Here is an 18,087-nt window from a genome sequence, read left to right as displayed (position 1 = left end):
CAGAACCACATCCCGAAAATTCTCTGCAGCTCAGTGCTCAACAAAATAAGCATCTTGACTCTTTGTTTTCTAATGCCAAATTTATTTCCAAAACAAATGTTCCTAATCTTTAGTGCCAGCCTAACTTGTGAGTGGTTTATCACTGAGTCAGAGAGAAGCTGCCTCTCACCATGGCCAAGATTCAACCCGGCTAATGGCAGGTACTGAGCTCCTTGAGTCTGCTCGAGTCTTTACGTGACTAATGAAGGGACAGACAATGTTGTAAGGCAGTTCAGATGTTGATAGAGCTGAGTCACCCCTTCTCTGTAACCTGAACATGCCAGACATGACTAGAAAGAAAATAGTAACCACTATTTTGGGGGCAAAAGCCAATTTTTCACATCCATCAATCGCTAGAAGGCCACACTAGCCAGACTGTAAACTCACTGCTGTGCTTTATTAAAGACCTGAACGCAGCAGGAGCGCAAGAACGTTTCTATGCCTGAAGCCTCAGCCAGAGCCAACCCAGCTAAATTTTCCATGGAAAGCTTTAGCTTGAGGGAGGAGAGCAGGGTGGAGGTGACAGTATCAGTCACTTAGTGACAAAGTCCTGCCTGGCACTGCCTCCTCAAGGAATGAGCCAGCTGCAGTCACTGCTGCGAACCTTCAACCTCATCAACCAACTGAAGGGGCCCTATTCATATCTGAGCAATACTTATTTTAGCCAGGAGATTCAGCCCTGGGAATCTCTTTGAGGACAAGATAAGCCTAGTGGGATTTGGCCAGTTAATGCCTATCCATATCACACGGTATCCAAACACCAGCTCAAAGTACAGGACAAATATCCTTCCATTACACCTAGGAAGAAGAACAGGCAAGAGATTGCCCTTATTTCACGGATATGGGAAAAGAAAGAGAAAGACTGTGGCAAGAACACCACTCTTACTACTCCAACACAAGGGCAATCAATACCTGTACCTTCATGATTAATGTCCCCATTATAGGGTGGTTTGCTTTCACCACTTCACATCAGCAAGAAAATCACAGTCTTCTCCTTTCCAGGCTCTGCTAATATCCTAAAATCACAAGAGCTTTAGGTGTTGCCTGACACTCACACCCAGGTCCTTCAAATGCTCCATGCCAATAACAACACCATTACCTGACTCTTCTCTACACAGTGAGCTCGTAAATATCTACAGAGAGAACAGAGTATCTGGCTTGATAATCCCTATTTTCTGACGCTGAGTTTCCAGCCCGTGAAACATCACAGCTCAGACTGGTGCCATGTCCTCACATTGCCAGAATATGTTTCATGTCTGCCCCAGCAGAAGGGTTCAGATCCACCTTTGTAGCTTCAGGCTTGGTATTTCCAGATTGGGGTCTCCACACCTTGCCTCCACCTTGGACCTTGTGCTGCTCCCTCAAATCTCAGCAGTACCAACAGCACCCAGCTCATCCCCTTCGCTTCCCCAGGGGCCACAGAAGAAGCTGTGCTGACCAGTCTCACTTCTGATAGCCAGTTCTGTGCAGGCCAAGGAGACTTTCCTCTCAGAGCTGTCCTGCCTTTAAGAAGCCCAGATTTTAACCAGTCACACAAGGAGTACAAACAGTACAATCTATTTCACTGAATATAGTTTTGCCACTGTCTAAGAGTTCAGACAAATGATTGAACAGGTCCTATCTGGCAACAACACACACAAAACCTAAAATCAAGCCATTTTAGAGTGTCTTACACATGCTTTTAGGTGCTTAAAATAGGCCACACTGCAACAAATCCCTGCCACTAGCTAAGTGTAAGTAATTCTCCTTTTTGGCTTACTATCAAACATACATCCGATGAAAGATGAGCACAGTCCCATAGGAAGCCATCAGAGCTGAGAAAGCTCCTCAGGCACCCACTTGAGAAATTGATACTTCTTCTTGCCAAGCTGCAAACTGATGGGTAACTCTGACATCTTTCTGCTGTTGCCCCTGTGTTGGTGTTGACAGCGGGAACAGGAGAGAACAGAAGTCACTGAGGTAACTCGAGTACCTGATGCAGGCACATACGTATTTACTGCTTCAGGTCAGCTGCCTGTCTTTTCAGAGAAGTCCTAGAGTCTCTCATGTCCTTTTCTTTATGCATGTCAACCTGCAGGACAGATGGAAAAGATTCTGGAGAAAAGGTGGTATTTGGTGTGAGTAAGAGTGAAAATATTTTGGCTGGGAATGAGTGGGTATGCAAAGGCGTGGGAGTTGTGATTCATGAAATGCTTCCCTTCCCCAGCAGTTCCCCACCTTGCAAAGAGCAAGTCGCTGGCGCTGGGGAGCAGGAACTCAGTGGCCAGGCATTTGGCAGGAATGTTTCTGGGTCAAGAGCCAAGGCTCGAGCTGCGTGTCAGCCAGAGCGTCTCCTCAGAGCAGCTCTGATGGAGCATCACCAGGAACAAAGCAACACTTCCTGAAACTCCTGAAAGGGAAGATAGAAAATTCAGCCAGCCCTCAATGCAAGAGGGCGTCAAGTGCACAAGGATCACGTTTTCTCTCCAGTTCCAAATAAAACCCCCAGTATAGATATGTTGAATGGTCCCAAGGAGCAAATTCAGCAGTAGCTGGGCCTGAGAGATCACAAGCACTGAAAAACTGGAGTGCAAACTGAGCTGCAATGGCACAGGATTTCTCTCTCCCTGACGCCATGGGCTATTGTAGCTGTAGGTGCCCCTGATGTAACCCTGGAAATGATCTCTTCCAAGCACACTGATGCTTGTCCTGACCTCTGCTCCCCTGCTGGGGAATGCATAGGCAAGGGGGATGCTCCGTGTGCTCCACACAGAGCCTAGATTTTAAACACTGGAAACCTCAGAACAGGGCTATCCTATCTGCCTCAAATCCAGCCCAAGTACTCTCCTCTTGTGAAGACAACTTGAGGATGAGCACATCAATATTTTAATCAGACTCTCAGCAATATTCAAGACCAGTGAAATGTTTAAAATTGGCACAGAGAACAAACCAGCAATGCCCCACATAATCAACATTGTCAACTCTTGGAATAGCCAATATTTTATTCAAAATGCTGCTCTGGGAATCATTTTGTTGAAAAAAAGAACAAATTTCAGGAAGGCCTCGGGAATAGGAACTAACAAGCCCAAAAGGTCTAGAAATAGAAGAGGCAGAAAAAGGAATTTTCTGTTTTTCAGTCTTTGATGTCCTGACTTAACTGTTCCTAAACCACAAGGGACCAATAATATTTACTTAAGACCTTGTTTGATTAGAAAAGTATCAAAAGCAATGCTAAAGTTAAAATATCAGGAGTCAGTGTTAATTGTTCCTAAAAGGAAACTTCAAGACTAGGCAAAAAAAAAAAAAAATCAGTTTCCTTATTAACTATGACAGTTACCCCTTTAAGCATTAATAACGTTGCAGAACAGAACACAAAGCAGTGAAACCAAACAGTTTGGATTGGGAATGACATGATATGCACTACTTAGCATGGTTTCAGATGTAGTCAGATCTCAAAGTGTAGGCAAAATACAGACAAATCAGAAGTGCAAAGTTCTCTTGCCTGCCTTGGAAAGGAAATATGTACCTGCTGCTCTACAAAGAAACAAGATTCCTGCAAAACAAGAGTTCACATCCATGCACAAGTACCAAGTTCCATTCTCTTCAGCCAACGGCAAAAGGACTAACCTTCCATGCTCAAATTAACATTTCCACTCTTCCAGTCCAGCACACAAGTGGGAAAGCCACAGACTTACAGTCAAAACCAGAAACTATAGATTCATCTACGGAAATTACAGCTCCTGTCACCATGAAATTATCTGGGAACCAATTGATCTCTGGCATTCCAAGAAAAGGGGATGGTACCACTCTCTCCTGAGCCATCAAGGGCTGCTGTGGAGAAAATTTTCCTTCCTGGTACTCTGGCAAAGCAAGTGCAAGAGCAATCACAACTGTGTCTGAGGACAGGACACTGCTCTTAGCCAAAGTATTACTAATGCAAGTGTGCTGAGCAACCACAGGCCTATGTGGGTATGGATTTGTGGGTGGGCAGTTGCTGGAGGAAACATTCATCTCTGTGGGGTGGAAAGAGCAGCAAAAATGTCCTAAGGGCAGGGAAGATCAAACAGGAGTAAAAGTATTATTCATTGCTTCTCTTGTTTGCTTCCATTTGTAGTTGAGCTGCTAAAGCCAGAAGAAAGATCTCAGAAAAAGAACCTTTTGTTTCTTCCCAACCACTGACAAAAGGGTTTGCTGAATAATAAAGTATTTATGTATAAAGTAGAGTTGAAATACCATTATGACCACGGATGGCTCAAATACAGCAGATGGAATTTGATGCTGGTTGAGAGAGCAGAGAGTGGATGGATGTGGAGCCTTTCCTTGTAATTTGGAGGTCTGTGTGACATGGGAGACCTCCAAAAAGCAAACTCCTCCTCAACCTGACACAAGCAAAACCTCCAGCTGGATCTTGTGTGTCCTAGAAGGGCTGCTCACACATCTGAGATTCTGTTCTGGGCCTCTTTCCACAGCTCCTGGTTGTATACAATATAAAAAGCCAAAAATAGCTATCAAAACAAGATTTGGAAGCTTCCATATCCCAGGATAATATTTAACTAGTAGGTTAAAGAGAGCAGTGGCACCTTCTTTAATGAATTATGGGCTTTGCTTTTAGCTGAATATACTCAGAATGGCTAAGTGATCCGTTTAAGTGCTGGGGAAGAATTTAGTTCAGTCAAGGCACAAAACTTCAGCAGCCACCACCACCTGCTCCTCGTGACTGTGACCAAACCTGCTGGTCATAAGGCACTTGGCAGCTTATTGGTCCATAATATGAACATAAATAGAAGCATTAAATAAATCTCATCTCCCTGCCCTGTTCCCTCCGCTGTTGTTACACCACAGAAAGGCAAGAATAAGCTTGCCAGTGAATTCATCATAGTACCCATAAAATTGCTAGGAAACGGGCCTACTAAGACTGCCACAGTCACTGGCAAACAACCTTGGGGGTAGAAGGTTTAATCCTCTCTCCTCTGAAGCCACTGGGTGGATGACTCACAGTAGACTGGTGTTGCAAAGCTCCCAGTTTCTCTTCAAATTGAGCGGTTGAGCTTCCCACCGCACCAGAAGCAAAGCAAAGCCAGAGCCAAACACCACACACTAATGGATTTTTCCACATGCTGAGACCCAAGAGCTTTAAGGGGCTGTGAGAGCTCCTAGAAATAGAAAGTTTCGTTACCTGCCTTGGAAAACTTTGCTCTGTGCTCTGCAGTACAGTCCTGCCCATGTTTGTGAGGACGCTTGAGGTCATGAATGAAAAACATCAATGCACATTTCTGCTCAGTTCTGTGAGGTCTGTGAGGAAGGAGACAGGAGTGTTTAAAGCAGATTTGTAAAAAGAGTATCACACAATTCCTGTGACCGTCCTACCAGGACAGAGTACTTCCCACAGAATAAGGTGGACAGAATATATTCAGCATATGACCAGCCTGACCAAAGGATTGCCACAACTCAGTGACTGTGGAACCTCTCCTCCCTGTGTCCCCAAATTAGTGCCTCATGTTGTAAATTTTAAGTGGTAGCACAGTTGGCAGCACACTGCAGACCTTTGTTTCACAGATTCCCAGATAACTGCTGCTTTTGTGCAAGCCCTTCTCAAGCAATAACAATAATTAAGTGCCTTTTATATAAGGTCTTTCATTCAACAGTCCCAAAGTGCTCAATAAATTTAACAAACCATTAATACTCAGCAGATGTATCACTTCACAGATTTAAAGAGGCCACATACTTCTCCAGGATCCTCCACATTCCCACAGATGGTAGGTACCATAACTACCATAAGTATCTATCAGTTTGCAGAGAAGTTTAATTAGGAGATGCCAAAGGCCACAGTGCATTTTGCTGATAACAAAAGGATTTAAACAGAGTTCCTGGCTCTTAACTTTGTTCCCATGCGAGCAGAAAACCACCCTGCCTCCAGAAATTCACACTGTGTATCCAGAACACTGAACTGAAAAGCAAGGATGCATTCCCAGACTGCATGAAGACCCCACTGGTTAAAGTGAGCCAAGTCCAAGCAACAAGAATTTTTTCACTGGGACAACTTAAACTCACTAAAATTGAATTTAGTGGCCCAAGCAGGACATTGAGAGAAGTTCAGTAGTCACCAAGGAACTGTAACCTTTCCCATACATTCCAATGAAGGGTAGAAGAGCAGAATTTCCCCTAACAAAACAAATCATGGAATAAAATGCTTGAAAGAATAAGTCTTTCCACAACAGCAATGCTATCTTTACAACACCTAGATTAGACACACCCATTAGCTCATAATATACCCAAAATGCACTCAGGCAGCTGGTGATGAGAGCAACAGCACAAAATGAAGCATCCACATGATTGCCACTGATAATATGGATCCAGACAAGGAAGGACTTTGTCCTGCCTCCTGTCCATATCCCATGGCTGACACAAGCAGAGTGCAACTGCTCGAGGGTTGTACCCGTGTATGAGCCAGCAGCCAGAGCACAGCAGCACCACTCAGGCTGCCCACATCACCTTCTCAGCTCTGCAGCCACCTGCTGCTTTGACTTTCTGCACTGGCTGAGTGGTCAGGGCTGGGAATTGGGCATTCCTGCTCCTCCACAGGCTTCAGCAGATTGACCTAAACAACATGAGAGCAGCCCTGCACAGAGGGATTAGGGGTGCTAGTGGGGGAGAGGCTGGACATGCCCCAGCCCAGAAACCCCTCATGCCCTGGGCTGGTCCCACAGTGTGGGCAGCAGGGCAGGGGGGATTCTGCCCCTCTGCCCCCTCAGCTGAGACCCCCCTGCAGAGCTGCTCCAGCCCTGGGGAACAACAGCACAGGGACGTGGAGCTGCTGGAGAGAGTCCAGAGGAGGCCCCGGAGATGCTCTGAGGGCTGAAGCCCCTCTGCTCTGAGGCCAGGCTGGGAGAGCTGGGGGGGTTCACCTGGAGAAGAGAAGGCTCCAGGGAGACCTGAGAGCCCCTTGCAGGGCCCAAAGGGGATCCAGGAGAGCTGGAGAGGGACTGGGGACAAGGGATGGAGGGACAGGACAAGGGGGAATGGCTTCCCAGTGCCAGAGGGCAGGGATAGATGGGATATTGGGAAGGAATTGTTGGCTGTGAAGGTGGGGAGGCCCTGGCACAGGTTGTCCCAAAAAGCTGTGGCTGCCCCATTCCTAGAAGTGTTCAAGGCCAGGTTGAATGGGGCTCAGAGGACCTTGATCTAGTGGAAGGTGTCCCTGCCCATGGTAGGGGGTTAAAATTATATAGTCTTTAAGGTCCTTTCCAGTCCAGGCCATTCTAGAACTTTATGAACCTAGCAACTCTGGAAGCATGAAAGCCTTCTCTGCGAGTCTGCACCTGTGGAGTTATTCCTGACATGAAATATTCTGACAGACAGTAGCCAGACTTCAAGATTCCAGCTAGTTAGCTGCTGTATAACTACGCCATGCTTCTAACTCATCAATGTGGCATCACCCAGAACATCCTAATATTCAGTGACCAAACAATCAGGTTCCACTGTCCCAACAACTTACTTCCCCACCTGCAAAACCACAGTAGCTGAGCATCCGTGCCCAGGCTGCACAAAACATCAGGAACAGGCTTTGGCTGAGGCACAGCTCACACAATTATCAACCGTGAGGGTGTGCAAGAGCAGCAGTGATTCCTCCAGCTGTGTCTGAGCCCCAGTGTAAAGCAAAACATTTCTCATTCTTTCTTAGTCATAGAATCGTAGAATATCCTGAGTTGGAAGAGACCCACAAGGATCACTGAGTCCAATTTAACACTTCTTGACAGTTTGTTTACCTTCTACTCCTACTATGCCACTGCTCCCAAAGGCAGTTCAGGCTCTGCCACTCTATTTGAATTATACTGCATTTGTTCCTCTTTCAGGCAAATAAAAAGGCATTTTCAGAAATCTCAGATAGTTTGAGACCATGGCACAAGAGTCACAGTAATATAAACTGCAACTTAACTGTATATCCCCATTCATAACTGTAATAATTAGAGGTCTGAGTGGGTTTTGCCTAAAGTTTATCTGCTTATGAAGAAAATTGCACTGGTCTAACACCACATCACAATCACTTTGTAACACATCATACAATGAAGTCCAGTCCTTAACTATTGCACCTTCTGCTGGACACAGTGAGAATATTCACATCCTCTCCTAAGCTTCCTCGCCTCTAATTGTCTGATCTACTTTTCCTGTTTATATCTTGCACTCTGGATTTGAATCGGGAGTTAGAAGTGGGAACCATAGCTATTGGAAGTGCTTCCTTCTCTATTTTCTACCAAGCATACCTTGGATAACCGATCAGCAATGCAACCAGCTGAGAGAACAACCAAAGGGAGACATTGCCAAGCTCTTCTCAGCTGAATTAGAATAACAGAGAATAAGTAACCTGGATTGTATTTAGAAACTCACAAGTCCACTGCTTGGCCTGACTGTGGGTGAGAAGAAGCCCCATCCAAGGTGACACCCAATTCTTCTCAGCTGAAATAAACTGAATTTCTACCAATGGGAGCCAGGTTTCACAAGCTACAACAGGGAAAGCATTCACTGGACAGAGACTGTGTGAGCACACATAAGAGACGAGACTGGAGCCCATTTTTCATCATGTTGAAATGTAACAGCTTTTTACTCTGTTTCATGAGTCAGTGTTCCCAATGGAAAGAGCACACACGTCATGGTTTGGCACTGCACCCCACTCCACTTCCTACCAGCCCCATCCCACAATGAATTTAGGACAGCCATTTGGTTTACCTCTTCAAGGAGGGGTTTGTGGCAGTGGTGGTCTCCAGGAGCAGGAGGGGTGGCAAGGCAGAGATGTGTCTCTCCTTGCAGTCCATGCAGCATAAACCACCACTGTAAGGAAAACAAATGAGCCCAGAAAGCAGTTGGGAAACTGGAGAGAAAGGTCTCCTCCTGGCATGAGTCAAGCTCCAAAACAGGTCAAAGAGCTATTCTGGTTTGCAATGGGTACAAATTGTCCACCAGAACCTATGACAGTTTTTCTCCCCACTGATTCATTCCCAAGTATGTCACTGGGCTAATGGACACAAGGATGCTGTGGCTGCTCCCACTCACTCAACGTGCAGGACACAGGGTTTTCAACAGAAAGTTGCCTTTCATGGTGCTTCATGTCTCACTAACATGGCAAAGTATCCCTGAGCTGCTAAACTGGGAGGGTTTCTATTTTGGCCACAATATGCATCTGGGAGGGCTGCAAAACTGTCGAAGTGCTCGTGGCCTAATTAAAAAATAAAAATAAAAATAAAAGGAACCAGCTCTACACTCAATCTCAAACCTAAGACAAGCCTTTGCTGAGTTAATAATCTTGCCAAGAGGTCTCTGGATCCATACTGCCTTATATTCTCTCAATCCTAAACTCCTTTCTCAGGGTCTTTTGGATAAATTCATCTCACCTGTTATCTCAGGTGCATCCTTCCATAGGGTCTAGAGCGATTAGACACACAAAAACATCACATATCACATGTGAGGGAAGTGCTCCAAACTATGGGACTTCTTAACATTTCCTTTTCTGCCTCTTTCCCCCAGTCACACTCATGTTGTGAATATACTACTAAATATCACAGTTTATCCTCAAAGTCCCAATCTCTTTGCCTTTGCCTGCAAAAATTATTACATTTTATGGGTTTTAGTTAATTTGGGCTGCCTGAATAAACAATTTTCCAGGCCAAAATATTAAAACTATAAAGCCATAAACGTGATAACTTGATTTTCCCCAAATTATTCCTCCTGCTGACTGATTGTGGTGCTATAGAGCTGACCACTCCACACATGACAGTGCACATTCTGCAGTGGCAAGGGCTGATATCAACTCCACCAGCAAACACAGAATATAAACAGCAAAAAACCCAGTAGGTTTCAAACATTAATGGTGAAGGACACCAAATTCTATTACATATACTACAGGGACAAGAAGCTACAAGTTGTTAAGGGACTTCCAGCTACATCTGTGATATACAAGGAAAGTCCTCAAGTAACTCTGAGTAAGAAGACCTCTTTTTGAACCAAAAGCTTTGGTTTTTAAGTCGCCCCTCCCACTGCATGACTGCTTCCCAAGAAGGCTATTACTTGGAAAAGCATCATTTGAAATTATGTGGGATACAACACAACCAGAAGAAAGTGGTCCTGCGGTGTGCTGTTAAATTGATCAGACTAGATATGGTGGTATTTCTGGAATTCAGCCTCTAAGTGGTAAATTTAATCATTTAGTAGAATCTAACTTCTGTGCTAGGTGCCTAGAGACAGCATGAAATTTAGAAGGGAAAGCAGTACCACTTTCTCCATCATATAAAATATACTGAGAGAAATAAATTTGAATTTAAGGTTAAACATGTCCATATCTGTTTATTTTTCCTTCCCCTTCTCTGCTTTACACAGAGAGTTTCCTATGCTTTACAGTCTTGATCTCAGTGGCTTCCTAACAGAGCCTGCAAAATTCCTTATCACAGTTCTCCTCTTCCCATCTGGCCAGATGTGTTCTCCAGAGCTTGTGCTGGACTTCAGGTGGGATCCTTGTCCCTTCTGAAGTCAGTGGAAGGTTTTCCCTGGGCTTCTGTGGGAACAGGACTCCATCTTTTGTCACACGCTCTCCAGGATGCAACAAGATGCTCTCTAGGATGTCACATCCTGGAGATGTTCCTATTATCTGGACTCAAAAACCTAAATGGTGAAGCCAACTGCCAGTTCCCATGCTCTTCCCAAAAAGAGGTGCAAAATGAAGCACATCTATCACAAATGTCATAGCTTAAGTAAACAATGGATCTTTTTTTCTAAAGTGAAGGTATGCTGGGCATCCAAATAGCTAAATATATAATCCTTAATTCCTGCCTGGAAGGAATAGGATTTGTCTTACATCCATGCATAAATCAGGACATGGCTCCTTATACTTACCTTGACTGTTTTAATGTGGGTTTTTTTTTTTTAAAAAAAAAAAAAAAAGCTTTGAGCTAATGTTTCCTTGACATTTGTTTATCATAGCCTAGATCCTTGAAAAAGAGACATGCTTTCAACAGCACACATCTTAAAAAAGCCTGGGAACTCTTAACTATGGGAAAAATGACAAGGCTTCAGGATGACTCATCATTATTTGCAAAGATGTTGGAAGAAACTGGGGAACAAAGACTAATTAATGTGTTCTCCACTCTTTCATAGATTTCCATCTGCTCTGCCTCACTTTCTGAAGGCCTCAGCACACGCAGAAGTGTTTCTCTGCCTGCAAAGAGGCTGCATGGGCAGGACTGGGGCTGCTCTCAGGCCTGCCCTCTAGACTATTTACAAGAGCTTGTAGTCCAGGACAAGGGGGAATGGCTTCACACCGACAGAGGGCAGGGGGGCTGGAATCAGATGAGCTTTGAGGTCCCTTCCAATCCAAACCGTTCTAGATTCCTGTGAAACCAAAGCAGCCTGAGGTTGCCTGGGGAGGTGGGGAATGCCCACCCTTCTGGTACAGGCAGTGCAACCAAGGATCCTTAGTGCTTTCCAGGTAAGGCACCAGGGCACACTTGGGGCCACAGCCTCCCTCTTTGAACTCTTAAACACAGCCCCTTGCTAAATGCAGGGCATTCCCACTGTAACTGTGTCTTTCTGCTCTCAGGACACGGGCACAGCAACCTGGCAAACAGCTGAAGGGCGGAACACTAGAGCCAGACACAGGAGTCCTCCACTGGAGCACACACCCTCAGCCCCCCCAGTGACCCTGCAACTCACGGCTGGCAGCTCTGTGCACTTTGCCAGTCAGTGCCATACAACGTAAAGCTCCTTAGGTGAGTGCTGGAAAGGAGCAAGGATGTTTTTCAGTGCTGCTGGATCTGGAGAAGCAGGCACAAGTGCAGATTGACGTGCACCCTATTAGCTGGTCTTCAAGACCTTCCTTGGAATACTACTAACCCCTCCCTCTCAAAGGAATTCACCAGACATACCTGGAGGATCTCCCAACTTCTTCAGACAAATCAGCTCTGCAATGACCTTCCTCCAGCCTGGTATTCTGAGTACTAACTATGGAAGACAGGTAAGTTGAAAATAAACTGGAAATTCTTTCTAAATGTCTTTTTCTTGAGACTATAAGAACATTTTTGCAAATGCTGCAAAGAGTCATGTTCTAGTGAAGAATGCTTCATTAAAAGCTCTTAGGAGACCAACAAAGACCTGAAAAATGGATGAGTACAATTTACAGTAAGAATTTTCTAAAAAGGGAAAGAACTTTTCCCTCAACTTGATCAGGGTTCCACATCCTCCCCAGTTTGTCAGCTCTGGAGCAGTGTCTCATAGGGAAGAAATCCAACACCCTGAATTTTCTCTTCCCTAATGGAAGTTAGGGAGTGAAGTTTCTTATTAAAAAAAATAATTAAAAATTGTAGTAACAGTTTTGTACCTTTCTATGGAAGAAACCAAAACAGTCCCAGTGGACTAAACCAAGAATCTGCTCATCTGTCACTTCTAATGACAAAAAACTGCCAACATTGAAACTTATAATTTCAGAGTCAATATTACTGCTCATCTTTGCAGGAGATGGAAGAAAAAAAATTCATGTTATTTGCTACAGCAGAGCCCACAGGGCCCTTGTTTTGAAGTGTTACTTAGTCAGTTCTACTAACCTTATCCACACTTAAAGTCACTGTATCTTGATCCAAATCAGCTTGAAGTCAGAAGGCTTGTAACTGATACAGTGGGAACTGAATGAAACCCTGGAGAGAGAAACTGAATGGGAAATGGGTTTTAAAGAGAGACCTCTTGCCCCCAAGGCGAGACGGTCCTAGGAAACTACAGTAACACATTGTTCTTGTTGAGCCTTTTGCCAAGGCCAAGAGATTTTAAACAAACATAGCTCTAAGACAGCAAAGGCAAAGATTTCCATTTTTCCCCCAGACATTAGGTCAGCTGCAGTATCCTATTGACTTTCTGCTATCTCTGCAGAGTATTTCCGGTTTCAGCTGGTGGCACAGAAGACATGAAAACTTGCATTTTGCAGCTCGTCTGAAAATGAAACCCCTAAGGCTCTATGTGAAACAGTTACTCACAAGGCAAAAGGTTTTGAACCTCTCAAACGCCCACTTGGCTCTTGCATTACATTGTGAGGAATTATCTTCATTTAGAAAAATTGGAAGACTTCTAAGTTCATGAGAACAAAAAGAGGGTTTCCACCAACACAGTGACAACAAAATCTCCACATAAATACAAAAAGATTTCCCAGAACAGAAGTAAAAGCCATGCAGATTTGAGAGCACAAATATTTCCTATTTCTCAAGAAACACAAGTGTTCAACATACTAACTCTGAACAAGACAAGCAGTGAAGCTGCTCTCCAAAGAACTCCAGAAATACTGAATATTCATTTTGCTGACGTGAATCTCACAAAGCATAGAAAAAAATCTCACAGGACCCTGCCTTCCTATCTGCACAAGAACAGGGACAATCTGAACAAATGACATTTCCCTATGCTAGGGAACCAAGCTTAGGTCTTGCTTCTGTAAGTAAACTGCATTCCCAGAGCCACACTACAAGGTACTGATCTGCTGTTCAGTCTTTTTCCACTCAACAACATGTTTTCATTTCAAATCAAGATCTCCCTCTGCTTCCCCAAGCTGGGCATTGTTTTCTTTTAAATCAGCATCTCTTCTTGCTGTGTGAATGCCCAGGCTGAAGGACAGATGAGGACTCAGAAAGATCTGGCTGCCTGTGAAATTTTTCAGAGGAAAGACTAAGGTGCTTGTGGTAAACTCAGCATCTCCAGACAAATATCTGAGGACCTGTGTAACAGTTTGTTAGGATACATGCCCGGAATAAAGACAGGAACAACAAACATTCAAACACACAAAGTATCTTTTTATTATGGTGAGAATAATAATAATAATAAACTTAGCAAAGAGAAACAAAAAACAAAAAAGAATACAAAATAACTACCTTATCGGGTGACATTAAAACAAATACTACTAACAGCATTTAATACAGTATAATATTAACTAGTAAAAAGGGAATTAAAGGATACCAAAAAAGGATCTTAACACAATATTACGGATAACTATTAACACGATACCGGTTAGTAAAAAGGGAAATCAAAGGGAAATACTATGCACAACTTATTTATGTAACAATATTCAAAAATAAAAGGGGAATTAAAGGGACACTAAAAGGGATATTAAAAAATTTGCTTTCTCAGTTGCTTCCTATCAATAAACTGCGCTTACCCACACAGACAGGCCAGGGCTCTCAGGATCTGCAGCAGCTGGTGATGCTTGAGTGGCAGCCAAACCCCGCCTGTTCATCACCTGATAGCAACAGTCTGTGCATGCCCTGCTGTAGGGCAAGGGGTGAGTGACCCCTGCCCACATCATCTTCCTCTCACCATCATCTTCCTCACCCCTATGTATGCCCTCTACCACTGTGTTTCAAGGGTAGATGTATTATCTTGCAGTAAAACAAGATAATATTACTGCAATAATACAAGATGTATTATCTTGCAAGCAAAACCAAGGAAGAACTCACCTCTGATAATAGGGGATATCAAGCTGACTTGCTAAAAAGCACAATGGACCTTACAGTTAACTTGTGCCATGAAGTTGCATTGTACAATACTCTAGTTGGTTTCACATCCTAATATGAATTCTTTCTCACGCCTCTACGCTCCACTGATCATCTAATTCAAAAGTACCCCCCTTACAACCTGTTCTCGACGGAGCTAAACATAAGTATTCTGAAAAAGGGCTGCTTGAGGGAACAGGTGGAATTTTGAACAAAAGAAACAATCCCGACCATGAGGATACAGACTCCCCTATGTCTTCCCTTTTCAGGTTCACAAACTGCACCATGACTTTTCTCTTTTAGCAGCATGTGTGGGAAATAGGGCCTAGAAAAAAACATACCTTTGCAGAGAATGGAGCGGCTCGTTACAGGGTTGAGCTGCAACTCCTAAAACTGCCATTTCAACTCCTGTTTCAACTGCCATGACATCTACCAGCCAATCAGATGCTGTGGTCACAGCTTTTACCTTATCAGGTATGATTGTCTGTTGGGTTATAAAAGCAGGGCTGAGACTCCAATAAACTTGTCTCAGCTTCACCCCCCTGCCTCTGTGCCTCAATGCGCCACAGCACGCAGGTGAAACAGTGAACTCTCTACCATCATCAAATATCTTCTTGCTCTCTTGGCTCTTTTACATTGCAGCTGCTCAGAAAGTCTTGTCAGCTTGCAAATCCCACCCATGCCTTCCTGCAAATCCTTTCCATCCATGTCTTCACATCCCAGAAATAAAAAGATTAGAAAAGGGTCTGCTGTTGTGCTTGTACTGATCATTGTCATCACTCAGCTTGTTCACAGGAAAGGAGGAGTCCAAAAAAGGAGAGCAATAATCCATAACAGTTTGTCTGCACAAATAACTTTGCAAGAGAGATTTTGCCTGCTGATAGCAATCCTTCAGTCCACACAAAAAAAAATCACTGCTTGTGGGACAAAGAGCCACCACAGAACCTTCTTCTGTTCCTATATGAAATAAACAAAAATAGGACTGGCCGGTCATCTGTGGTCTCCTATTATGAGAGCACCTACACTCACTCAGATCCCAAAGGGAAGAAAAGAGTTTTATTGTATCCTGAGGAGGAATAAACTGCTTGGGATCAAAAAAACCCATAAAATTACACAACCAGTGGCTTACCTCTTCTTCTGGCACGCACCATTTTCCACACCAATTTCAGCAGCACTGATTGTGTCACTGCACATCTACAGAACACACACTTACAGCTCTACCATTAAAATAAGTTCTCAGTAAATTTCACTGCTGAGGGAGAAAAACCCCATTAACCACATTACATCTCAAGCCTGCTTCCACTGACTAGGTTTGGTTGTTGCTGGTTCTGCCTTCTTTCTCCTCTTTGCTCATAAACTGGGCCATCTTTGCAGCAGACACCAAATGACTGACTTCCCTCCATCCCGGAACATCGCCATAGGAGGCCCTGTTTCAGCTTCTGCTGCTTCTTCCTTCCACTCCAGAAAGGCCTGCATTTTGAGTTCAGAAGCCCATGCCCGTGTTTTTAATGTGCCTGCCTGGAGGAGAGGTTGAGCAGCTGCACCCCAAGGCTCCTGTGCCATAGCAGTCTCTAAGGATGGCGCCAGCGCCACTGCCTTGGGATGCCTGAGTGTGGAAGGTGAGTCTGCCCTCAGGCACGGCCACGGAAGTCAGTCAGGACGACAGGCTGCCCCTGAAGCTGCCAAGTGTTGCTGTGAGGCTGGGCAGTCAATAGAGAGGCCTCGTGGCCCCTTTTCCTGAAGCCTTTGACCAAAGCCGGTGCAGTTGTGCCCACAGCATGCCCGCTTTTGGCATGCTGGCCGGTGTGGGTGCTGCAGTCAATTGTGGAAAGAACGACGTGACAAACTCAAGAGGTTCCAGCAGAGTGGTGATTAGCTCAGAGCTATCACAATTTATTGGGGGGGGTAGCTCTATTTAAGGGGTAGGTAGGGAAGGTTCTGGAAAACAGGGAGGAGCATGGGACTGACAGGGGTGATAACCAACTGGGGAAGGAAGGAGAGAACATGGGACGAGCAAGGCCCAATGAGGGAAACATCTGCAATGCAGCAAACTTGGACCAATAGGAAAATGGGGATTAAACATGAGGGGAAAAATACAATAAAACTTGAAAAACCCAGGATACAACCATTTTAACACAGGCACTAACAATATTAAAACTGCCTTCCCGGTCTAACTGTCTTTCTATGTCCAGCATCACAATGTTTCAGTTCCTGGCAGGTGTTCGGCCCTCACTGTCTCTCTGAGCGTCTCTTTCAACTGCTCTGGCCATCTTTGAAACTGCTTTTCTTCCTTCCATGTGCCTGCCGCCTGTGGGTGCCTGGCTGAAGAGGCCCAGGCGTTGTGGCTGCTGCTGCTCCTGTGCACAGCCTGCTGTTCTTGTCTGTGGCTTGGGCGGCAGCGAATGTGCGGCCCTGCCTGAGGAGCCCCGCGCCCTCCCCGTGCTGGCAGCACCTCCACGGGCCCAGAGCTCTGGCTCAGCAGGCTCTGGGCCACAGCCCCATGGGCTGGGCAGCCACGGGGGCCTGGGCTGGCCCACGGCCCTGCCTGTGCCCCTGCCCCTGGCCGGCACCCAAAAAAAGCTCCTGGGCCTCTGTAGATGACAAGATTTGTTTAATATTTCTACACTGGGGTAGAAGGAAGGGCTTGCAGAGAAGAGGCGTCTTCCCCACAGGCTCAGGTGGCCCCAACAGACAGAGCTGCCTGCATCAACTCTGCACACAGCTACAGCGGCACAGGCAGACTCAGCCCCACAGAGAAGGCCGGGTACTCCATGCCCTGCTGAGCTGGTCTTGGAGCTGCTGGAACCTGGGGTAGGGAGCTCTCTGTACAGCTCCAACAAAGGAGATGGTTTCAAGCGCCAGCTTGGAGACAGTGGGGCTGCTGTCATCTGTCGTGGCTTGAAGGGCTGGAACAGAGAGGAACAGAGACAAGGTCAGAGCCCAGATCAGTGGGGACCCGAGGAGCCCCTCCTGCCAGGGCCATCCCACCCAGCTCTTGCTGTTGCCAGGAGGGAGCAGGGCCCAATGGGATCAGCCAGAAGGTGCTGGCCACCAATACCCCCCGTGCCTCTGAAATCTCTCTCTGCTCTGCCCGCACTGCCCCTCGTCCGGACAGGGAGCAGAGCCCTGCGCAGCCAGAGCAGGACTGCAGCTCCCTGCCCCGGGCTCTGTGCTCCCCTCACCAGCCCCCAGTGCCCTCACTCACCATCGATGATGAGCTGCAGCTCTTGGTACTGTCCCCTCAGGTACCTCCCGGCGATCCCTGGGAACACAGATCCTGTCAGGGCCCCAGCGGCACAGCTCCCCCCCGGCGGATCTGCCGGCCCGGCCACGCACCCTCCTGCCCTGGCAGGGCTGAGCCCGGGGCCTTCCCGCCTCGGGACTCCCCAGGGCTGGGCTGGCACAGGGCGGCAGCCACCAGGGCACTCGGGGCTCCCCAGCACATCCCCGGGCCGCATCCTGCTGCCGCTGCAGCGGGGCGGGGAGGGACCTTGTGACTCACCAATGAACTTGAGGGCCGCCTCTCGCACGGACTCCTGTGGGCTCTCCAGGTACAGCAGGG

General features: G+C 46.0%; 1 protein-coding gene and 1 long non-coding RNA gene across 2 annotated transcripts in view; both read right to left on the bottom strand.

Annotated features, from left to right (window-relative positions):
- Window positions 1–12,881: 12,881 nt before the first annotated feature.
- Window positions 12,882–18,087, bottom strand: part of LOC108507560 — a 7,391-nt gene continuing 2,185 nt past the window's right edge. The window contains exon 7 of the mRNA XM_017835625.1: window positions 12,882–12,938. Within this exon, the coding sequence (XP_017691114.1) occupies window positions 12,882–12,938 (57 nt within the window). The remainder of the gene's footprint in view (window positions 12,939–18,087) is intronic.
- On the bottom strand, window positions 15,970–18,087 carry LOC108507572. The gene is made up of 3 exons (XR_001878187.1): window positions 18,028–18,087; window positions 17,731–17,787; window positions 15,970–17,431 (listed from the first exon to the last, which is right to left on the bottom strand). It is a non-coding gene; the product is annotated as an uncharacterized LOC108507572 (long non-coding RNA).

The sequence above is a fragment of the Lepidothrix coronata genome, unplaced genomic scaffold, assembly GCF_001604755.1.
Source record: "Lepidothrix coronata isolate B3197 unplaced genomic scaffold, Lepidothrix_coronata-1.0 Scaffold261, whole genome shotgun sequence".
NCBI classification, from domain to species: domain Eukaryota; kingdom Metazoa; phylum Chordata; class Aves; order Passeriformes; family Pipridae; genus Lepidothrix; species Lepidothrix coronata.
Note: the sequence above shows the minus strand (reverse complement) of the source record. Positions and strands in the feature narration are given on the sequence as shown.